Raw genomic sequence first — 24,764 nt, 5'->3', positions numbered from 1 at the left:
TCTTTTGCCTCACCCATCTTCACATCACACTATGTTCCTGCAAGGCACCAGGCCAGTGAACATGGCATTCCTTGGGGAAGCCATGTTCCTGTAGGCTTGCTTGGCTTTTAGAAACTGGGACACTAAGCTTTGTTCCCTGACACTAAAATATATATATTGTGTGTGTGTGTAATAAATATATATATATATATATATATATATATATATATATATAAATTGAGAGGTGACCTTCACAATACATTGGTTTTGTCATAACTGGTTGATATATATATATATATAAATTCTTTTTTACGCACAAGATACAATGTCTAGTATATAATCAGTCCAAAAGAGGAGTCTTGTGCATGTGGTGTGGCCATACTCTGGAGACAATGGGCCAGATTCATGAACAATGGTGCAGATTTGCACAGGCGTGGTGCATCATTTTTAGACTACACCGGTCCAGCGCGGAGAGGCAGTTAGGTGATTCAAGAAACTTTTTTTTGTCTACGATGCCCCAGCGGGGCGGATTTTAGACGGCGTAAGGCGGGGTAAGGCCAACTGGGAGTCACCCTATGCTAATGAAGTGCCGACCGTGGCGCAGGGGTCACGCCGGGGCGCATCTTAGACCGCACATGCTCAGTGACATCCAGGGGTAAATGCCCCAATCTGCACGTGCTCAGAACTGCGCCCCGGCGTGATCCCTGAGCTACGCCGACCCACTACCAAAGCCCAGTCCATGAATCAGCCCAGACTTCTGCCCTGCAGGTGCAAATGTACTGAAGCTTTTTTTTTTTTTCTAAGCTAGGTCGTTTGCATTGTGGTGGGGCAGTTATGGCTGATGAGGAATCCTCACGTGGGCGGATGACCAATTTCAGCCCAGAGGAGAGGGCTGTCATTATTGAGGGCCTCTCCCAACATGGGGACCGCCTCTATGTGTTGTCCAGCAAGTGTTGTTGCTCAGTTCGTTTGTAACGCTGCTGCTCTCCAGCTGACCTCTGCAAGTCTGGTGCAAAGTTACCCCTGCTTTTATGAGGTGTAACTTTGCACCGGAAATTTCAGCTCCGCTCACCGGGAGTAGCCTGCGCCGGTCAAGCTTAAGTTGATGAATCGGCCAAAAAACCTAATTTGCATATTTAAAACACAAAAACCATGGCCGCGCCAGATCCGACCAGCGTAAATCTGCGCCAACGTGGAAAGGTTACACCAAGGCGATGAAGTCTATTTGGAGGCGTAATCTGGTTCTCTGGGTAAGGCGCAGCGATCTGCCGGAGCAAATCTGCACTTACGCCGTGCATCTACCAAAAAAACGGTGTAAGTGCTTCATGAATCTGGCCCAATGTGTAATGGGTTGTAATTCTAAGTATGCCCATGCTGTATGTGAGAAATATCTTATTATATTGACAACCTTGTGTTGACACGAAAAAAAAAAAAAATCTAATTTTCTTAAATTTTTGGGGAAAATGCAGTAGCAAGAAGTCTCACTTTGCCTCTTAGGGTGTCTACTCTCTGAAATGTGATTTACATTTGTGGGTGTTTCTACTGCCCAGGGCCTCCAAATAGGTAACCATCCAAATTAGATATGTAATTTAACCTTAATAGAATGCCTGAAGGTGGTCCTTGGATTTTGGGCACCTCAACATTCTCAAGAGGCGTAGCAGAATGTGTTTGGGGTGTAATTTCAAGTATGCCTATGATGTGTGTGTTGGAAGGCAAAATGAAGGGACCAATTTGTCATGCAGACAGGTCAGAGTAACAATGTTGAAAATCAATACAAATTAACAAAAATGAGGGAGAGGATCGGGGGCTCCCCAAGCTGAAGTTGAAAGTGAACCTGTGGGGAGACCTTTGAGTAATGAATGCTTTTATCCAGAAAATGAGCTGTTCAACAAGCCCTCACTGACCTTGGTGGTTACAGGCACTGTGAAGTAATTTATCCTCAAAGATCACAATGGAGGTATTGTAGCAGGATTCCATATGCTCTGAACAGCTTACAGCACCTGTTGTACATCTAAAGGCTCCTGTACGACAGCTTAAAGTGATACTAAAGTCTTGTGGTGTTTGTTGTTTTTTTTTAAACAGAAAATAAATGTCATACTTGCCTGCTCTGTGGAGTGGTTTTGCACAGACCAGCCCAGATCCTCCTCTTCTTGGGCTTGTCGTTGGCTCTCTTGGCCCCTCCCTCCTGTCAAATGCCCCAACTACAATCAGCTTGCTATGGGGACACCTGAGTCGAGCCGCAGCTCCCAGTGTCCATTCAGACACAGAGCTGTGGTTTGGCCCTGCCCCCACCCTCTCCTGATTGGCTAACTGACTTTGATAGCAGCGGGAGCCAATGGCACCACTGCTGTGTCTCAGCCAATCAGGAGGCAGAGTCTCGGAAGGCTGAGGCACTTTTGGATCGAGATAGGACACAGGTAAGTATTAGGGGGGCTGCTGCACACCAAATTTTTTTTTTTTCATCTTAAAGGGGTTGTAAAGGTACATGTTTTTTCAATTTAATGCATTAAGGTGAAAAAACATCCGCGGATTAGGGGTCTCCCAGTTTACCTGACCCCTCAAAAGTCCTGCGTAATGAATGCGCTGACTTCTCGGCTCATTCATTGGTTGATTGATAGCCGCGCAGCCATTGGCTTCCACTGCTGTCAATTAAATCAATGACGTGGGGCGGGACTGAGTGATACAGTCGGCGGCTATATCAAGGAGCGCGCCCGCAAGCTAACCCCCTTGGGAGAGAGCTTCCCATGAAGGGTAGACCAGGAACGGGGCCACTCTGTGCAAAACGAGCTGCACAGTGGAGGTAAAAAAAAAAAACGGAACCTTTTAGTATCCCTTTTAATGCATAGAATGTATTATGATAAAGTGATTCTAAAAGCAGAAGGTTTTTTTTTTTTTTTTAGGTTAACAGGTACCAAATCCAGTTACTATATGATGCCTCAGAAAGAAGCTTTCTTTACCTTTCCTTACTGAGCCAAATCCTTCATCATTTGTGTCTCAAACCCGTACCCTCTTAGACAATGCAGCTCACAGTGGGGAGGGTTCCAGCCCCAGATGCCGTGCTGCCAACCAGAAAGCAGTAGTTAAGACTAGGTGTAGCCAGGTACTGATTAACAAGCTGCAGTGACAATACTATTAGTTACACCAGAGGTGCCCAACCATTTGAAGAGCAAGGGCCACTTAAGCGTCTTGGTAACCGGTCGCGGGCCACAATGAGCAGAGCGGGTGGATGGCAGCCCACTTTGCTCTATAGAGCCCACTCTACTCTCAGCACACCAAACTCGCAGGTAATAGAAGTCTATGGCTCAGTGCAGGTAACCCACAAGTGCACTTCTATGCACTTGTGGATCAGTTTGTAAGCAGCCCAGTAACCACTGCAGAACAGATATGCCCAAATATACAGTGTGATTTTAGTAATAAACTTACCTTTAATAACAGTATTTTATTCCATCCCAGAGCAGGAGGTCGCCGGCCACATCAAAAGGCTCCGCGGGCCACTGGTTGGGCACCCCTGAGTTACACCCTCTGCCACATTTTATTAATCCCACTGTAGTGAAAGTAGGCACATCCTACAAGAGAGTGGCAACTGTGCTTTGAATGCAGGAGCAGTTCAGCATCGTTGCCACACCATCATTGGAAGCTGCATGAAGTGCACATCACTGGCAGGACCAACAGGTGAAAATTTTGCAATAAGACTATGAATGCATTCATTATTAAATACGGCTATGGCATGGGCTAGATCCCCCAAGGTGCCTTCTGGGTTCTTCAGGGGTGCCTTGACAAAATGTCTAAAAACTGCCCAAAAATTGTGTACAAGCCAGCGGCAGGTAGATCAAGCCTGCCTTTCTGTTACATAAAGCCATAGGTTTTCATTGTGCAACATTACAACCTTGGGAACCATGTGGGGCCATCAAGGAGGAGATCTGTCACTTCAGTGTTAAAAGTTAGTGTCAGCTTGATCAATATTAGCAAGTGATGGAGCCAGTCTCAGATTTGCTGTTGAGCTGTGGCATGAATAGTTGACAAGGTTGTCATGATATTCCCCCAGGCACGGCTCATTTCCTTTCCTATACAGAAAACAGTGCTTTTTGTAATCTGCCAGTTGGCCATAGCTGAGACAAGATCACAGTGGTTACAGAAGGTTCAATGTTATCGGGCACCTTGCTGCCCTTCTCTTGGTTAGCCATCTCTTTGGCCGGAAGTCAGTTATAGTCTCCTGTTGTATTAAATTGTATCAAAACCCAAACTCCCAAATTTATTATATTGCATTTTACCAATCCATAAAGCGGTGTTCCAGCCGCAATTTTTTTTTAAAGAAGTCAGCAGCTACAAACACTGTAGCTGCTGACTTTTAATAAGGACAGTTATCTGTCCAGGGAGCCCTTGACCTCTGCCCTCCCCGAGGCCGATCCATCCATCGCAGCCGCCATTCTAACTAAGGGAACCTTCAGGCTTCACTGTCTGTTTCTTACATGCACGAGTCACGCGGCGCTTCCTAAATGGCTCGGTCATCTTCTGGGACACACACACAGGTCTCAGAAGGCAGCGGGGGAGCAGCAGGAAATGACTCCCTGGGCCGCGGCGATGCTGGGGCGGAAGTACACAAGGTATTTCAATAAAGGTAGGAAGGAGAAAGGAAAAAAAAAAAAAATCCATGGCCAAAAAAACACGTGGTGGAGGAGTAGTCTTTCCTTTTAAGATCTAGTTGAAAAAGTGGGTGGATTTCCTCTTTAAAGTGGAGTTCCACCCATAAATATAACATTACATCAGTAGTTTAAAAAAAAATTCATTAGTCCTTTACGAAATTTTTTATTTTTTTTAGATGCCTTCAAAGTGTTGTTGCTAGGCAGAATAGTTAATCTTCCCACTTCCTGCACCTAGGTGCTTAATGCTACCTAACCTACACCGCACAGACTCCTGGGAATGTAGTGGGTGTAACTTTTCAGGAGTCTGTGCACTCCCCAGTCTCAAAGAATCATGTGACTTGGACAGCACAGGTGCTGAAACCTGATCTGACACTGCTTGTGCAGCACTGAGCATGTGCGAGGTCTGCAAGGCTGAAATCCAGGAAGTCATACAGTCTGGCTTCATGATGCCCACACTTAAGATGGCCCCAGTCAATTTCTATTTTATAAAGTGTCTAAATGCTGTAACAACCTAACAAAACGGACCTTGGTTTACAGACTAACTTTACTAGAATACATTAAGCTTGTGTATTACAGGGGTATTTATATATAAAAAGTGAAATTGTGGCCGGAACTCCGCTTTAAGACCCCTTATCTCAGCTGAGCAGGCGGATGACAGGTCCGTCTGCTCACTGTGCAGAGATGGACCTGTCAGAGCCCCGCTGTTCTCTATGGGGACATCAGATGAAAACGGACATCCCGCCTGTTTTCATTCAGTCCGCTGGACGGCTGGCCAACGTATCGCCATCCATCTGTTTTGAGCAGATCTTGTTGGATTAGATGGCAGGCAGGTGTCAGAAGACACATCTCCGCTGACATCCGCCTGCCCATACAAGTCAATGGGTGGCCCGGTCGGACCCGCCTAAAAAACAGACAGGCAGATCGGATCGTGTGAAAGGGGCCTGAAATGTGATGGCTGCATGATTTATTTTTTTATTCTTTACCTGGTGATCTGGCTGCCAGAAAATCTGTTTAATTTCTATCAACTGACCAAGCTGTCCATTAAAAGTGTTAATTTTAGGTACAATGCTAAATCGTAAAGCAGCCAGAGCGAGTCAACACTACAATCGGCTGGCTAGGGGGCAGTGTGGTGCACGATTCTGTATTTTTTTTGTTTTGTACCAGCTTTTTTATTTTCGAAGTGTACAAAACGTACACTTCACTCACTGCAATGTCAGGCCAGTGCGCTGAGATAAAATGCAGCACACAACGCAGTGTAAATGGGACACAGGAAACAATTGTTTCCTGTGAGTCCCTGCGGTGACAGACATTTTACAAAGCGGTTAAACGTCTGCCACTGCACATAGTGTGAATTGGTCCTTAGAGTATTGAGACAAACCATTTAACACTGACAGAGGTGTTTACAATGAAGAGACTCACCCCCCCCCCCCTCATAAACAGCAAACAGAGCTGAAGCTGTCAATCAGCTGGAGGTCCCTGCCCTGTCACCATTTTTCTCTTGGTGTCAGGAACACTTGTCACAAGTGATTTATGCTGATAGCAGAGGAATGAAGCAGCGAACAGAAATGACACTAGGGCCAGGTTCACACTGGTATGACACGACAGTCGTACTACTTTGGATCCCACTTAAACTCCGACATCTATGAACAGGGATCCGACTTTGATCCCCGACAATACCAGGCACTATGTCTGGTATGACTCTTTAGGGGGAACTCCACGTCAAACGTTTTAAAAAAGCGGCATGGGTTCCCCCTCCAAGAGCATACCAGGCCCTTCGGTCTAGTATGGATTTTAACCACTAGGGGCCCGCGCTATAGTCGAATGACGGCTACAGCGCGGACCTCAATTGCTTCTGTGCAAGGGACATCGATTCCCAGTGGAGGAGGCACATTAGCCTCATTAGTGCACACCAGTACCGCCCACCAGTGCCACCTGTCAGTGCCAATCCGTACCACCGATCAGTGCCCATCACTGCCACCTATCAATGTCCACCAGTGGTGCCAATCAGTGCCACCTAGCAGTGGTGCCTATCAGTCTCACCTACCAGTGCTGATCAGTGCCCATCACTGCCACCCATCAGTGTCCATTACTGCCACCTATCAGTGCCCATCACTGCCACCTATTAGGGCCAATTCTCAGTGCCCACCAGTGCCACCTATCAATGCCCTTCAGTGCCACCTCTCAGTGCCCACCAATGCTGCCTCTCAGTGCCCACCAATGCTGCCTCTTAGTGCCCACCAATGCTGCCTCTCAGGGCCCACCAGTGCCGCCTTATCGGTGCCCATCTGTGCAGCCTCATCAGCGTACATCAATGAAGGAGAAACATTACCCGTTTTGAAAATGTTATAACAAAATATAAAACATTTTTATTTATTTTTTTAACCACTTGAGACCCACGCTTTAGACGAAATACGTCCACAGCGTGGCTCTCAAGTGCCGGGTGGACGTCCTGCTATTTACATTCCCTGCGTGCGCCGCTGGGGGCGCGCAGCAGGGAAACACTGTGCCCGGCGCATCGCTGAGAAGCCGATGCGCGTGCATGGCGGCCGCGATGTCCGCCAGGTTCCCGCGATCGGCGGTGACAGCAGGGACGTGGAGCTCTGTGTGTAAACACAGAGCTCCACGTCCTGTCAGGGAGAGAGGAGACCGATGCTGTGTCCCTTGTACATAGGGACACAGCATCGGTCACCTCCCCCAGTCAGTCCCCTCCATACAGTTAGAATCACTCCCAGTTTACACATTTAACCCCTTCCTCGCCCCCTAGAGTTAACCCCTTCACTGACAGTCACATTTATACAGTATTCAATGCACTTTTTATCACTGTTCGCTGTGTAAATGTGAATGGTCCCAAAATATTTTAAAAAGTGTCCGATATGTCCGCCGCAATTACTGACAAAAAAAATACGCAGATCGCCGCCATTACTAGTAAAAAATAAATCATAAATCTATCCCCTATTTTGTAGGCGCTATAAGTTTTGCGCAAACCAATCAATATACGCTTATTGCGTTTTTTTTTACAAAAAATATGTAGAAGGATACGTATCGGCCTAAACTGAGGAAAAAAATAGTTAAAAAAATAAATTGTGATATTATTATAACAAAAAGTAAAAAATTGTGTGTTTTTTTCAAAACGTTCTGTCTTTTTTTGTATATAGCGCAAAAAATAAAAACCGCAGAGGTGATCAATCACCACCAAAAGAAAGCTCTATTTGTGGGAAAAAAATTATAAATATATAATTTGGGTACAGCATTGTATGACCGCGCAATTGTCATTCAAAATGCGTCAGGGCTGAAAGCTGAAAATTGGTTTGGGCAGGAAGGGGGTTTTAGTCCCCATTCACACCTAGGCGTTTTGTCGCCTGTAATGTGACGCCGCTGCCGCCAGAGGGCTGGAAACACATTGCCCTCTATGGAGATGGTTCACATGATGGTCCGGGACCATGCATCTCGTCCCGGACCTTTTTTTCAGGTGGCTTTCGGCGTTCGGGGACCATCTACATAGAGGGGCACATCTAGGCAGACAATAGCGGCGTTTTGTCGCCGCAAAACGCGGTACAAAACGCCGCTATTTGCCGCCGCAATTCGCGGGACAAAACGCTGCGATTTCGTCCGCCTAGATGTGAATGGAGCCTAAGTGCCCAGTAATGAAGTGGTTAATTCTGTCTTTTTTTAACCACTTCCAAACCGCCGTACGTCTTTATACGGCATAACTTTAAAGATGTATATCTCGGTAACGGCAGCAGCTGCTGCCACAACCAAGGTATCAATCTTTAGTGTCAGCGGTTCTGTTAACGATAACGGCGGTCTCCGCGGCGGATTCGCCGTTATCGGCGGCGGGAGAGGGGCCCCCCCTCCCGCCGCTCTCCCGCACCCTCCGCCGCTTACCAGAGGCGATCGGGAACGTTCGGCTGCTGTCTGGGGACGAGACTGAAGGAAAAATCTCCTTCGCCCGTTCCCCATAGCTCTGCTGGGCGGAAGTGACGTCAAAACGTCAGTCCCACCCAGCCTCTTAAAGAAAAACTTTTTTTTTTTGTCATTTGAAAAAATGACAGTTTCAATTTTAGTCTAAATATGAGATCTGAGGTCTTTTTGACCCCAGATCTAATATTTAAGAGGACCTGTCATCCTTTTTTCTATTACAAGGGATGTTTACATTCCTTGTAATAGGAATAAAAGTGATAATTTTTTTTTAAAGCGCCCCGTCCCGACGAGCTTGTGCGCAGAAGCGAACGCATACGCGAGTAGCGCCCGCATATGAAAACGGTGTTCAAACGACACAAGTGAGGTATCGCCGCGATCGTTAGAGCGAGAGCAATAATTATAGCACTAGACCTACTCTGTAACTCAAAAAATGCAACCTATAGAATTTTTTAAACGTCGCCTATCGAGATTTTTAAGGGTAAAAGTTTGACGCCATGCCACGAGCGGGCGCAATTTTTAAGCGTGACATGTTGGGTATCATTTTACTCGGCGTAACATTATCTTTCACAATATATAAAAAAATTGGGCCAAATTTATTGCTGTCTTATTTTTTTATTCAAAAAAGTGATTTTTTCCCAAAAAAGTGCGCTTGTAGTACCGCTGCGCAAATATGGTGTGACAAAAAGTATTGCAATGATCGCCATTTTATTTTCTAGGGTGTTAGAAAAAAATAAATATATAATGTTTGTGGGTTTTAAGTAATTTTCTAGCAAAAAAAAATGTTTTAGTCTTGTAAACACCAAATCTGAAAAACACCCAAAGTAGAGAAGTGGTTAAAACTGCAGAGGTGATCAAATACCACCAAAAGAAATCTCTATTTGTGGGAAAGAAAATATATAAAAATGTCATTTGGGTACAGTGTTGTATGACTGCGCAATTGTCATTCAAATAGTGAGAGCACTGAAAGCTCAAAATTGGTCTGGGCAGGAGGGGGGTTTAAGTTCCCAGTAAGCAAGTGGTTAAGGGGAACCCCCACGCCGAAAAAACGGCGTGGTGGTCCCCCCCAAAATCCATACCAGACCCTTATCCGAGCACACAGCCTGGCAGGTATGGAAGGTGTGTGGGGACAAGTGAGCAGAGGATGGATTTGAGGTCTTATAGACCCCAGATCTTTTCATAAAGAGGACCTGTCACATGCCTATTACTGTCACCAGGATGTTTACGTTTCTTCTGACAGCAATAAAACTGATAAAAAAAAAAATGTAAATCAACAGTGTAAAAATAAAATAAAGCAATATTAAAGTCTATTTTTTTTTGTTTCTTTTTTAACCACTTCCCACCTGGCCTATAGCAGATTGACGGCCGGGAAGTGGTTCCGTTATCCTGACTGGGCATCATATGACGTCCAGCAGGACAACAGCTGGCGCGCGCATCGCGCAATCGTTGTTGCGGTGTGTCAGTCTGACACACTGCAACTCCGATCTAGGTAAAGAGTCTCTGACGGAGACTCTTTACCACGTGATCAGCCGTGTCCAATCATGGCTGATCACGATGTAAACAGGAAGAGCTGTTGATCGGCTTTTCCTCACTTGCGTCTGACAGACGCGAGTAGAAGAGAGCAGATCGGCTGCTCTCCTGACAGAGGGGGGTGTGCGCTAATTGTTTATCAGCGCAGCCTCCCCTCGGATGCCTGCCCAGGACCACCAGGATGCTGCCAGGACCATCAGGGACGGCCACCACACTGGACCACAAGGGATATGCCAATCAGTGACCAGGCAGCTGCCAATCAGTGCCAATGAAAAATGCCTGCCAGTGCCAGTAGTGATGCCTATCAGTGAAATCTATCAGTGCCATCTTATTGGTGCTACCTCATTGGTGCCGCCTTATCAGTGCCCATCAGTGAAGGAGAAAACTTACTTATTTACAAAATGTTATAATAAAAACAGAAAAACATATTTTTTTTCAACACTTTCGTAGTTTTTTTTATTAGTTTAGCAAAAAATAAAAACCGCAGAGGTGATCAAATACCACAAAAAAAAACTCCATTTGTGGGAACAAAATGATAAAAATGTAGTTTGGGTACAGTGTGACCGCGCAATTGTCATTTAAAAAATGACAGCACTGAAAGCTGGAAATTGGCTTGGGCAGGAAGGTACGAAAGTGCCTGGTATTGAAGTGGTTAAATAATCATGCTATACTTACCTGCTCTGTGCAGCCTGGATCCTCCTCTTTTCAAGTCACTGGCTGGCACTCTTGGCTCCGCCCTCCTGCCGGGTGCCACGACAGCTTGCTGTGGGGGGGCATCCAAGCAGGCGTGCTCCCGAGCCGCAGCTCTGTTTGTCCATTCACACATGGAACCGAGGCTCGGCCCCGCCCCCTCTGTCTCCTGAATGGCTCGCTGGCTGTGATTGAAAGCAAGTAAAAGCGGCGCCAATCTAAGTGCAGTATCAGATTTAAATAATCACGCTTTATTATAGTGCACTCACAGGATAAAATCAGCATGAAGACCGTTCACGTCTCGTGGTCCCATCCGGGTGCAGATCTGGGATCTGCGGCGTCTCACGTTGCTGGCAGCACCGGTGGTGTCCTGAGCTCCGGGGCAGTGGGTGGAGAGAGCCAGGCATTACCAGGACGGAGAACCCGCAGTAGGCATGGGCGTAACGGACGGAGAACCCGCAGTGGGCATGGGCGTAACGGACGGAGAACGCGCAGTGGGCATGGGCGTAACGGAGCGCTTTCGGAGCATGTGTGCTCCTTCTTCAGGCCTTATTATTTTAATCTGATACTGCACTTAGATTGGCGCCGCTTTCTCTTTCTTTCATGTCCACAGAGCCCCTTCTTACTCTGCATAGCTGCCTGCCTATCTGCATCTAATCAACTACATTCATCTGCATGGCCTTTCCCTGGGACTCACCACCATATATAAACATTATGGGGCAGATTCTCATAGAATGGCTCAAAAATGGGCGGGCGTAACGTATCTCATTTACGTTACGCCGCCGCAAGTTTTTCACGCAAGTGCTTTATTCACAAAGCACTTGCCTGTAAAGTTGCGGCGGCGTAGCGTAAAACACCCGGCGGAATTCAAATTCGACGGGTAGGGGGCGTGTTTCATTTAAATGAAGCGCGTCCCCACGCCGAACGAACTGCCCATGCGCCGTCGCTAAAATTTCCCGGCGTGCATTGCGCTAAATGACGTCGCAAGGACGTCATTGGTTTTGACGTGGACGTAAATTACGTCCAGCACCATTCACGGACAACCTGCGCAAACAACGTAATTTTATAAATTTTCGCCGCGGGAACGACGGCCATACTTAACCGGTTACTTAACCCGAACCTTTAGGCAGCTAAATGCCCAAGCCAGGTTTTGCGATTCGGTACTGCGTCGCTTTAACAGACAATTGCGCGGTCATGCGACGTGGCTACCAAACAAAATTGGCGTCCTTTTTTCCCCACAAATAGAGCTTTCTTTTGGTGGTATTTGATCATCTCTGCGGTTTTTATTTTTTGCACTATAAACAAAAATAGAGAGACAATTTAAAAAAAAATGCAATATTTTTTACTTTTTGCTGTAATAAATATCCCTCGGTTTAGGCTGATAAGTATTCTTCTACATATTTTTGGTAAAAAAAATCGCAATAAGCGTTTATTGATTGGTTTGCGCAAAATGTATAGCGTTTACAAAATAGGGGATATTTTTATTGCTTTCTTATTAATTTTTTTTTTTTTTACTACTAATGGCGGCGATCAGCGATTTTTTTCGTGACTGCGACATTTTGGCGGACACTTCGGATAATTTTGACACATTTTTGGGACCATTGTCATTTTCACAGCAAAAAATGCTATTAAAATGCATTCTTTATTGTGGAAATGACAGTTGCAGTTTGGGAGTTAACCACAGGGGGCGCTGAAGGGGTTATGTTTCACCTAGTGTGTGTTTACAACTGTAGGGGGGTGTGGCTGTAGGAGTGACGTCATCGATTGTGTCTCCATATAAAGGGGATGACACGATCGATGCAGCCGCCACAGTGAAGCACGGGGAAGCCGTGTTTACATGCGGCTCTCCCCGTTCTTCAGCTCCGGGGAGCGATCGCGGGACTCCAGCAGCGATCGGGTCCGCGGGTCTTGGTCCCGGAGCTTCGGACCGGGTCGCAGGCGCGCGCCTTGGGCGCGCGCCCGCGGCCCACGGCTGGGTAGATGTACAGGACGTGCCGGCACCTGCCCAGCCGCGCCATTCTGTGGACGTATATCTACAGGCGGCGGTCCTTAAGTGGTTAACATTGGCTGCGCCTCAATAGCAGGGACAACTATACGCCGGGAAAAGCCTAACGTAAACGTCGTAACTTTACTGCGTCGGCCGCGCGTACGTTCGGGAATTTGCGTATCTAGCTAATTTGCATACTCGACGCGGAAAACGACGGAAGCGCCACCTAGCGGGGGGAAAAAAATTGCAGTTACGATCCGACGATGTAAGAGCCTTACGCCTGTCGGATCGAATGGATATCTATGCGTAACTGATTCTAAGAATCAGTCGCATAGATACGATGGCCCAGATTAGGACTTACGACGGCGTACATGGCGCTGCGCCGTCGTAAGCCCTTTGAGAATCTGGGCCTATATGTACTATAGACAGCTGAGTGCTGATTCCACTCCTTATCCCTTGTGCCACACACCAGCAGCCAACCTACATAGCGCCCCTCAATCCATATAGTGTCACTGGCTGTGGCTGACAGCAGCGGGAGCCAATGGCTCCCATAGCTGCCAAAAGCCAATCAGGAGTGGGAGCCCCTGGAGAGGCGAGGCTCTCAGGGACATCACTGGATCGAGAGGGGGCTCAGGTAAGTATTGGGGGGCTGCTACACAGAGAAGGTTTTTTACCTTTATGCACCTAGAATGCACCACCTTGTAAAACAACCCTTTCAGTTTAAAATAAAATTGAAAGGCAAAATATTTGTGTATAGATACAAAAAATATAGATATAAAAAAAAAATATATAAATACCTTTTTACTTTATCTCCCTCCTCTCTAACCATTTCACGCGGCGGAGACGATCGCGTTCATTCCCCTCACTGCCTGGATGCCGAGTGAGGGGAAGATGGCCCCCGTTCAGCTTCATAGCATTGGAGGGCGGAAGCGACGTCAGACGTCACTTCTGCCCAATGTTCTTAAAAGAGATATTTTTTTTTTTTTTCAAATTACATTTTTTTTTATTGCATTTTAGTGTAAATATGAGATCTGAGGTCTTTGTGACCCCAAATCTCATATTTAAAGCCTCGTACACACGATTGGATTTTTTGCGGAACAAAGCGTAGGACTTTTGTCCGAAGGGCATTGGCCATGAACTTGTCTTGCATACAAACGGAAAAGAATTGTCAACCAACAAACACGAAACTAAATGTTTTTTCAGCTCTTTAGCGCCACCCTTTGGGCAACTTCTGCTAATGTTGTGTTATGGAACAACATTGCTTCTGAGCATGCGTATTTGTACTTTGGAGTTTTGTCCGAAGGACTTGCGTACACGCGATCGGATAATCCGACATCACACAATTGTTGTCGGAAAATGTTATTACAATCTTTATTTATACATTTTTTATTTTACACAAAACAATACAGATACTAACACAACCCATTACCCATCCATTCCACATTATAATATTTGTAGAAATCTGGTGTCTTCTGATTACATAAACATAAAAAATTTCTCTTGTATTTGTTGGATAATTTTAAAGCATGCTATCCCACATTTGTTGGCGGAAAATCCGACAATTGTCTGATGGAGCATACAAACCGTTGGATTTTACAACAGCCTGTCATCACACAATTCCCATTGGATAATCTGATCGTGTGTACGAGGCTTAACGCTTCCAGTGGGGGGCGGGGGAACTGCAAAGGGAGATATTGGCCCAGATTCACAACCGAGATACGACGGCGTATCTCCAGATACGCCGTCGTATCTCTGAGTTGCGCCGTCGTATCTTTGCGCCTGATTCTTAGAATCAGTTATGCATAGATATCCATTAGATCCGACAGGCGTAAGTCTCTTACGCCGTCGGATCTTAACTGCATTTTTTTTGACTGCTAGGTGGCGCTTCCGTCGAATTCCGCGTCGAGTATGCAAATTAGCTAGATACACAAATTCCCGAATGTACACGCGGCTGACGCAGTAAAGTTACGACATTTACGTTAGGCTTTTCCCGGCGTGAAGTTGCCCCTGCTATATGAGGCGCAGCCAGCGTTAAGTATGGCCGTCGTTCCCGCGTCGAAATTTGAAAAAGTTACGTCGTTCGCGTAAGTCGTCCGTGAATGGGGCTGGACGTCATTTACGTTCACGTCGAAACCAATGACGTCCTTGCGGCGTACTTTGGAGCAATGCACACGGGGAAATTCCACGGACGGCGCATGCGCCTTTCCGAAAAAACTTCAATCACGTCGGGTCACAGTAGTTTTGCATAAAACTGATCCAAATTTGAATTAGGCGGGCTTACGCCGGCCGATTTACGCTACGCCGCCGCAACTTACGGAGCAAATGCTTTGAGAATACTAAGTTGCGGAGGCGTAACGTAAATCAGATACATTACGCTCGCACAATCTTACTCGGCTCTACGTGAATCTGCCCCTTTGTCTACAGAATTCAGCTTTAAATTCCCCAACCAATCGTATTGAAGACTGATTTCAGGAGTCACACCCCAGCCTGCTGCAATGCGCTCATATTTATGCTGTAGGGCACGCTGCTTTAAGCTGACCATTTCAATTCCATGATCTCCCCTTTAATTCTTGTCCCAATGACAAATAATGTAGGGGGTGTACACCTGTCACCAGAATAGAAAGAGTGCGACAGCAATCAATACATGATCATATCTCCCAACTTTTTGAGATGGGAATGAGGAACACCTATCAGCAAATGTATGCAGGTATAGGACACGCCCCCTTAACCATATGTCCACCGGGCCTACTTTGGCACTTCTCTCCTTCATGTAAAAATCACAATTTTTTTGCTCGAAAATTAATCAGAACCCTCAAACATTATATATATATATATTTTTTAGCAGACACCCTAGGGAATAAAATGGCGGTCATTGCAACTTTTTTTCTTGCACGATATTTGCGCAATAATTTTCCAAACGCCTTTTTTTGGGGAAAAAAAATGGTTTCATGAATTAAAAAATAACAAAACAGTAAAGTTAGCCCAATTATTTTGTATAATGTGAAAGATGATGTTACGCCGAGTAAATTGATACCTAACATGTCACGCTTTAAAATTGCGCACACTCATGGAATGGCGTCAAACTTTGGTACTTAAAAATCTCCATAGGAGACGCTTTAACATTTTTTACAGGTTAGTATTTTTGAGTTACAGAGGAGGTCTAGTGCTAGAATTGTTGCACACGCTCTAACGCACGCCAACAAACCTCACATGTGGGGTTTGAGCGGCGTTTACATATGTGGGCGGGACTTGAATGCGTGTTCGCTTCTGCACGTGAGATAACGGGGGCAGGGGCGTTTTGAAAAAAAAAAATGTTTTATTTTATTTTTATTTTACTTATTTTTTTTTACATTTTTTTTTTTGATCACTTTTATTCCTATTACAAGGAATGTACACATCCCTTGTAATAGGAATCAGTGTGACAGGTCCTCTTTATGGAGAGATGCGGGGTCAGTAAGACCCTGAGGCCCCGTACACACGACCAGTTTCCTCGGCAGAATTCAGCTTCCGACCGAGTTTCTGGCTGAATTCTGCCGAGGAAACTGGTCGTGTGTACACTTTCGGCCGAGGAAGCCGACGAGGACCTCGGCGAGGAAATAGAGAACATGTTCTCTATTTCCTCGTTGTTCTATGGGAGCTCTCGGCCCGTCGAGGTCCTCGGCGGCTTCAGGGCTGAACTGGCCGAGGAACTCGATGTGTTTGGCACGTCGAGTTCCTCGGCCGTGTGTACGGGGCCTCACATCTCTCCTTCAGGCTTACAAGCATGAAATTGGTGAAAAAAAAAAATCACCGATCACATGCCGATTGCGGCTTTCTTTACTTCCGGGTACCGGGCGTGACGTCATAACGTTGCGCACGGGCCTCCGACGGTCATAGAGATGACTGGTGACCATCTGGTCACCAGTCATCTCTATGCTTTCCAGGCAGTGCCCACCGATTCGCTCTCCGGGCCCCCGATGGCACGGGAGAGCCCGGAGCAGCACTGGATGGCGGCGGGAGACGTCCCCTCCCGCTGCCTATAAGAACGATCAAGCGGTGGAAGCGCCGCTTTGATCGTTCTTATTGTGCACAGAATTGGCAGCTGAAGACGGCGATATCTGAATGATGCCTGTAGCTGCAGATATCACAGCACAAAGTCGAGGACGTCCTATGACGTCCTCCGGTGGACAAGTGGTTAAAGGAGAACTGTACAAAAAAACTGATTGGTTAAAAAGTGTTTTTTTTTTTTACCATTACTATTCTTTTAGATTGACTTTTGGAATTTACAAATGTAGCAATTTAGAAATCAGATGAAAGGTTGGAAAACACTTTTTGTTGATAAAAAAATGCATTTTATTTACAACTATATAGATCAGACCCGAATGAGGGACAGAGGGACATTGTTCTAAATTAGGGACAGTCCCTCCAAATCAGTTAAAAGGTTTAGCGCTGGAAAACACTTTTTGATAGATAAAAAATGCTTTTCTATACAACTATATAGATCAGACCCGAATGAGGAGGAATGAGGGACATTGCTCCAAATCAGGGACAGTTGGGAGCTATGCATGATGGATGCCTTCACCCCTCCCCACTCTTCTAAATATCCCCATCAGGGAGATATCCCATCACTTCCTGTCCACACCCTGTCACCAGGACCGGAAGTGAGAGTAAATCTCATCAAAGGGGACACAGACAGCAATATAAATAAATAGAACAAAAGAATTATTCCTGAAGCAGCGATGAAGTAATGATGAAGCACACTGGAATGCAATCTGTATAAATATCATATTGTTTTGTCTGGAAGCAGAGCAGTTTTATCCCTCTACACCCCGGATAATAGGAATCCTTCCATTGTGATAAGTCTGTGACTCCCCAGCTGCCCATCATGATGGCGAACGAATCGAACGCCATGCCGCCTGCCCTCAGCCAATCACAACCTTCCCTCCTTTTCTAAGAGCTGATTGGCTGCTGCTCTATATGAAAAGTGTGGCGGCAGGTGATCATCTGGTAGCAGGCAGAGCGCAAACCAATCCAGACCGACAGAGATGGACCTGCAGGGGGAGACAAAGGTGAGGCTCGGGCTGAGATCCAGTCTGATCTCTTCATAGAGAGGAGCTGCGGGATTGTTCCAGCACGGTGTGCGGGGGATCCCCGGGTCAGGTTGGCTGGATCTCTCGGGGTGATCGATGGAGCAAGTCATGTGTTTTTACAAAGCTAGAGGCCTGTGTGTGATGTGACCACTGGTGCATTGCATTCATAAGTGCTCCTCTGAAAAGTGATCTGTGCTTAATTTTTTATTTTGTTCAGGCAGCAAAAAATGAAATTGCCTGAATTGGTTTTTCCCTTCCATGGATTGGTTGTATCCAGACAGCCGATGGCTCCTGCCCCCCCCCCCCCCCCCCAATCAGAATCCACCCATCAGCACCGCTGGCTATAGCCGGCAGCTGTGATCAAGTGTTAACAAGCTGGTGTATGGAAGTCAATAGACCCTCTTGTACAACCAGCCTGCCCATTGATTGAAGTTCACCTGGTCCCTGCTGAACCAGCCAAAATTGGATCCATCATAAGCATTGCTGTCAGTTACCACATTTCTTTAATCCAGGACACATTAATTACACAGGCTCTGTGGCTAATTAAGGTATTAAAATCGCTTGGTGCCTTATCTGCAATAAATCGGCCTCGACCTGTGTAATGTGTCCCATGTAATCTGAGGAACTGCATAATCTATAGTCACTTGTAAGCAGTACATCAGGGGTCTCCATACTTTTAAACCAAAGGGCCAGTTTACGGTCTCTCAGACTTCAGGGGGGGCCGTATTCTGACCGGTTGGGGTAGAAAATGCCCCAGGGCCAAGCAACAGTGAGAATAAACATGGCCCCAGTGTTGGTGGGCAGTAGGAGGAGGAATAGTGCTCCATCATTGCTATTAGTCTAAGAAATAGTGCCCCATTGTTGGTGCCATTGGGAAGAAATAGTGCCTCATATCATTGGGAGCAATACTGCCCTAAGGGCCAGGTGAAGGCTAGCAAAGGGCCACATCCAGCCCTCGGGCTGCAGTTTGGAGACCCTTGCAGTACATAGTTGGTAGAGATAAAGGAGTTTGTATTGATTGTTGTAATGTTAGCTGAAAGTAGCAGGAAAGTCATTAAAGCGGAGTTCCACCCAAAAGTGGTTTTTCCGCTTAATCCACTCCTTACCCCCTTACATGCCACATTTGGCATGTCATTTTTTTTGGGGGGGGGGGGGGGGAGTGGAACGTGGAGCAGGTGAGTGTATGTTTATTAAAAGCCAGCAGATACACTTTTTGTAGCTGCTGACTTTTAATAAACCTTAAACATGACTGGAACACCCCTTTAAATACAAATCGACACTTGGTGGCAGTTCACACTATAACAGTGCAGGGATGTGATTTGGACAGGGGGCGGGTCACACTATAACAGTGCAGGGATTTGGACAGGGGGCCCGTCACACTATAACCGTGCAGGGATGGGATTTGGACAGGGGGGGCGGGTCACACTATAACAGTGCAGGGATGGGATTTGGACAGGGGGGGGGGGGGGTTCACGCTATAACAGTGCAGGGATGGGATTTGGACAGGGGGGGGGGGGTTCACGCTATAACAGTGCAGGGATGGGATTTGGACAGGGGGGGGGGGGGGGGTTCACGCTATAACAGTGCAGGGATGGGATTTGGACAGGGGGGGGGGGGGTTCACGCTATAACAGTGCAGGGATGGGATTTGGACAGGGGGGGGGGGGTCACGCTATAACAGTGCAGGGATGGGATTTGGACAGGGGGGGGGGGGTTCACGCTATAACAGTGCAGGGATGGGATTTGGACAGGGGGGGGGTTCACGCTATAACAGTGCAGGGATGGGATTTGGACAGGGGGGCGGGTCACACTATAACAGTGCAGGGATGGGATTTGGACAGGGGGGGGGGGGGGTTCACGCTATAACAGTGCAGGGATGGGATTTGGACAGGGGGGGGGGGGTTCACGCTATAACAGTGCAGGGATGGGATTTGGACAGGGGGGGGGGGTTCACGCTATAACAGTGCAGGGATGGGATTTGGACGGGGGGGGGGGGGTTCACACTATAACAGTGCAGGGATGTGATTTGGACAGGGGGCGGGTCACACTATAACAGTGCAGGGATTTGGACAGGGGGCCCGTCACACTATAACCGTGCAGGGATGGGATTTGGACAGGGGGGCGGGTCACACTATAACAGTGCAGGGATGGGATTTGGACAGGGGGGGGGGGGGGTTCACGCTATAACAGTGCAGGGATGGGATTTGGACAGGGGGGGGGGGGTTCACGCTATAACAGTGCAGGGATGGGATTTGGACAGGGGGGGGGGGGTTCACGCTATAACAGTGCAGGGATGGGATTTGGACAGGGGGGGGGGGGGGTTCACGCTATAACAGTGCAGGGATGGGATTTGGACAGGGGGGGGGGGGTTCACGCTATAACAGTGCAGGGATGGGATTTGGACAGGGGGGGGGGGTTCACGCTATAACAGTGCAGGGATGGGATTTGGACAGGGGGGGGGGGGGGGTCACGCTATAACAGTGCAGGGATGGGATTTGGACAGGGGGGGGGGGGGGGGTTCACGCTATAACAGTGCAGGGATGGGATTTGGACAGGGGGGGGGTTCACGCTATAACAGTGCAGGGATGGGATTTGGACAGGGGGGCGGGTCACACTATAACAGTGCAGGGATGGGATTTGGACAGGGGGGGGGGGGGGTTCACGCTATAACAGTGCAGGGATGGGATTTGGACAGGGGGGGGGGGGTTCACGCTATAACAGTGCAGGGATGGGATTTGGACAGGGGGGGGGGGGTTCACGCTATAACAGTGCAGGGATGGGATTTGGACAGGGGGGGGGGGGGTTCACGCTATAACAGTGCAGGGATGGGATTTGGACAGGGGGGGGGGGTTCACGCTATAACAGTGCAGGGATGGGATTTGGGGGGGGGGGGGGTTCACGCTATAACAGTGCAGGGATGGGATTTGGACAGGGGGGGGGGTCACACTATAACAGTGCTGGGATGTGATTTGGACGGGTATCGCACGCATTCCTGTTCACTGTGTGTTTCCCCCTCTGTAATGGGCTGACAACGGGCATGAATTTCACACTGAATGTGGCGTCTTTGAACTCTCATGATTACAGACGTTGCATTTCAGTCCGACTACGGGAGCAATTTCAGAAACCTCCGAGGGTTCATGCACAGATGTCTAAAATTGCCCCCCAAAGTTGCCAAAAGTAGCGCAGGAACTGCTTTTGGGAATCGGTGCCACAAAGTCGGTGTAGCCTGGATTCAGATGGTTCTGGCATGTCAAAACGGCCTGATGTTAACGAGGGCTTAAAGGGGTCCCTCTTACACCTGCGGACCGTATGTCCGCTTTTTCATCCATCTGTGTGCGGATGAAAAGGGACATGCATTGGTCCCTATGAGATTGTGGGTGTCAGCGGGCACTGCCCTGTCATCCCCCAGCTCAGCGGAAGCGATCCCCGCTGAGCAAGCGGAGGTTCATGGGGCGGATCATTACTGATCCGCCCCGTGTGAAAGGGCCCTAAAGCTTCATGTTTCACCTTTAATGCGACAAGGTGAAAAAACATCTGAGAGTTACAGCCCCCCCCTCGTTTTACTTGCCTGAGCCTGTTCACCTGCTGCACTTTCCCCCGATATCCTCTTCTCCACTCAGTCTGGCTGTTGATTGGCTAGAGTGGATGGATTGATAGCAGCGCAGCCATTGGCCCCTTAAAGCAGATTACACTGCATAGTGCTTGTGCTGTGTAATCTGCCGCCCTCTAAACTAAAAAACCTGCCACCTCCTGTATGCCCTCTCTGTACAGACCACAATAACCAGTGCTGCTCAGCCCTTGATCACTGTGGTCAGTGTCCCTGCATCAAACATTGCCCTGCTCAGCTCTCCTGTTTCCCTCCTCACCCCTCCTTCCTGCCTGTCGGCTCTGTCTCCGCCGCTAACAAAAAACAAAACCCTACGATGGTCACTGCCAGCCCCTCTTAGAGGCTGGCATACCACACTGTAAATCCTTAAACAAGCATTCTAAATACCTCCTTTAGAGCGGTCTTCAGGCCGGTCACATGACTCGCGGCCGCTTTACAGCTCAGACATTGCTTCTGCGGAGGAGATGAGTGGCAATGTGATCTCCCTGGCTGACGTCGGTGGGAGATCGCAGCTCCTCTGGCAGAAGACATCCATGAGTTGGGAAGCGGCCGTGAGTCATGTGACCGGCCTGAAGAACACTCAAATGCAGTATTTAGAACACTCGTTTTTAAATGCTTGCATACTGTGCTATGCTGGCCTCTAATAGAGAGGCTGGCATAGTCTTGTATAAATGTGTTGACAAACCCCATAATTTGTCTTTCTGGTGCAAGTCAATGGCAGTGTACGTGAGGTTGTAGGCTTCCTTGCCACCAGGAAAATGCTTTACAAAGAATTTTAACTTTTTTTTTTTTTTTTTTTTTTTTTTTTTTTTCCTAACCTCTTTTTAGAAATTGCCTTTAGCCCTAGTTTACATTGATGCTACTTTGAAATCGCGCTACTTCACTTGAAGCAGCGAGATTACAAAGTAGCAAGGTCAGCGTGACTTCAGCTGCTACTTGATAAGACATCTGTGTGGCTTCATGCACAAATGTCTATTGAAGCTGCACCTGAAATCGGCAAAAGTAGTGCAGAACTACTTATGCAAATCGGTGCGGCGCTGCAAAATTGGTGTCGCACCAATTGAAACATTGCCTCCAATAGTCTGTGACTTGTCATGCAATTTGATCTCTCAAATCGCTCCCAATGTGATCCTGGGGTTTTGGGAACATGCCAGATTGTCCTTCATGTGCCACTTCTATAATTAATTTATTGTATAATCCAGGACTTGACAAATCCCGGGTGCCAGGTCGCCATGGCGACTAGAAATGGCATCCTGGCGACTTGGCTTGGAAGGTGGGCAAGTCGTGAGCTGGCGCCATCTGGTGGTGAGCCGTTGGTATTACAAGTTAAGCATTACACGTTAAACAGCAATTCTAATGTAATTTTTCACTATTTTCACTGCCATCTTCTTCCCTCTAATTAGAACCACCCAAACATTATATATATTTTTTTATCCTAACACCCTAGAGAATAAAATGGCGATCGTTGCAATACTTTCTGTCACGCCGTATTTGCGCAGCGGTCTTACAAGAGCACTTTTTTGGGGAAAAATTACACTTTTTTTTTTTCATTAAACTAGACAACCGTAAAGTTATCCCCCTTTTTTTTTTTTTTTTTTTTTATTATGAAAGATAATGTTACGCCGAGTAAATTCATACCCAACATGTCGCGCTTCAAAATTGCGTCCGCTCATGGAATGCCGACAAACTTTTACCCTTTACAATCTTCATAGGCGATGTTTAAAAAAATCTACAGGTTGCATGTTTTGAGTTACAGAGGAGGTCTAGGGCTAGAATTGCTCTCGCTCTACCAATCGCGTGGATTCCTCACTTGCGTGGTTTGAACACCGTTTACATATGCGGGCGCTGCTCATGTATGTGTTCGCTTCTGCGCGCAAGCTTGTCTGGACGGGGTGCATTTTCTGGCTCCTTCATTTTTTTTTTTTTTTTTTTTTTAGCTGGCTCCTAGATTCCAAGCAAATTTGTCAAACCCTGGTATAATCTTTAATTGGTGCTCTTATAGGTAACTGTGTGGCCTATTGCATTTGAGTGTGCACCTCAAAGCCCAAACACTCTACCGATCGCTCAGTGTTCATTCAGGAAGGGGCTGGTAAATTGCATATTTACTGGCCCCTTCCCCACTCCTAAAACATCCCAGCAGCAATAGTTAGGAGAGGGGAAGCTGGCAGCACTGCGGGGGGAAATATGGCAGCCAGGGCAGTGGAAGAATCTGTGCTGCACAGGGTGATTTGGGTGTGCCTGGGCACACTTGGCCCACCCTGTGCGCATGCCTATGTTGGTAACAGATGTCAGTACAGGTTATTTTTGCTTTAATAATGCATACTGCTTTCCATGTGGTTTAACTACTTCCTTCCTATCCTTTGACAGATGTTTGAAATCAACAGTCTGGATAACTTCTCTTCTTCAAGCTCTCCTTTGGATGAAGAATTCCTGGCTTTCTCCAGTGGCGCACACAAAACAGGATTCTCCTTGCTACGTTATAAAACTGAACTGTGCAATAGTTATTCAGAAAATGGATTCTGTGCCTACCAAAACCGTTGCCAATTTGCCCATGGCCTAAGTGACCTCCGCCCACCATTCCAGCATCCAAAATACAAGACTGAACTGTGCCGTTCATTCCACCTCCTTGGAGTCTGCAGCTATGGCCCACGCTGCCTGTTTATCCATAGCCACAGTGAGCGGAGGGAAGTGCCCGAAACCATTCGCCTTCGCCAACGGCGCCTGTCTCCCTTCCACAGCAAGAAAGTATGTCGCCTTTGGCATTCGCTCACAGGCTGCCCTTATGGGTCTAGGTGCCTCTTTCAGCACCCTCGGCAGATGCAGGATGCTTGTCGGCACTACGCTGCACTGGGCGTTTGTCCTTATGGTGTTCACTGTCTCTTTAAGCACTCGCCACCTCTAGACCGCTGGGGAACGGGAACCGATGCAGGAAGTGGATCCCTTTCACCCTCCGAATCGGACAGTGACACCTGCAACGACCTTTTCAGGGACTCCACTGCTAATAATGCTTTTAAGTTTTCCACCCTCCTTTTACCGCTTGCACTACGTCTGCAGATCCTGGGAGAAGAGGACAACAAATCTGTAATGCAGCAGATTGTCGCAGATGAGAAAACGCAGGATCTGCATACTCTACTTGACTGCTAAATCTTTTATTTTAGCACTTTAAGATGTCAAACTTTCTATGATGGTTTGCTTTTTAACTTTATTTTGCTCTTATGTACATAAATGTTTAAGTTATTCCTTTATCAACGATATTAATATTGCTAATGGACCTAGATTCTCCGTTTTTATATTTGACAAGATGTGCTTTATCACTAATTAAAACTATGATTTTTCTTAAAA

The 24,764-nt window shown here is 47.1% G+C and overlaps 1 protein-coding gene across 1 annotated transcript; it reads left to right on the top strand.

The window, feature by feature from the left end:
- The first annotated feature begins 17,692 nt into the window (after positions 1 to 17,692).
- On the top strand, positions 17,693 to 24,764 carry LOC120916933 (mRNA decay activator protein ZFP36L2-A-like). The gene is made up of 2 exons (XM_040327856.1): positions 17,693 to 17,795; positions 23,790 to 24,764. The coding sequence occupies exons 1-2, from the start codon at positions 17,772 to 17,774 to the stop codon at positions 24,564 to 24,566; spliced, it is 801 nt and encodes a 266-aa protein (XP_040183790.1). The 5' UTR covers positions 17,693 to 17,771; the 3' UTR covers positions 24,567 to 24,764.

The sequence above is a fragment of the Rana temporaria genome, chromosome 11 (genome assembly GCF_905171775.1).
Source record: "Rana temporaria chromosome 11, aRanTem1.1, whole genome shotgun sequence".
Lineage (NCBI taxonomy): Eukaryota > Metazoa > Chordata > Amphibia > Anura > Ranidae > Rana > Rana temporaria.
This window is presented reverse-complemented; position numbering and strand designations above follow the sequence as displayed.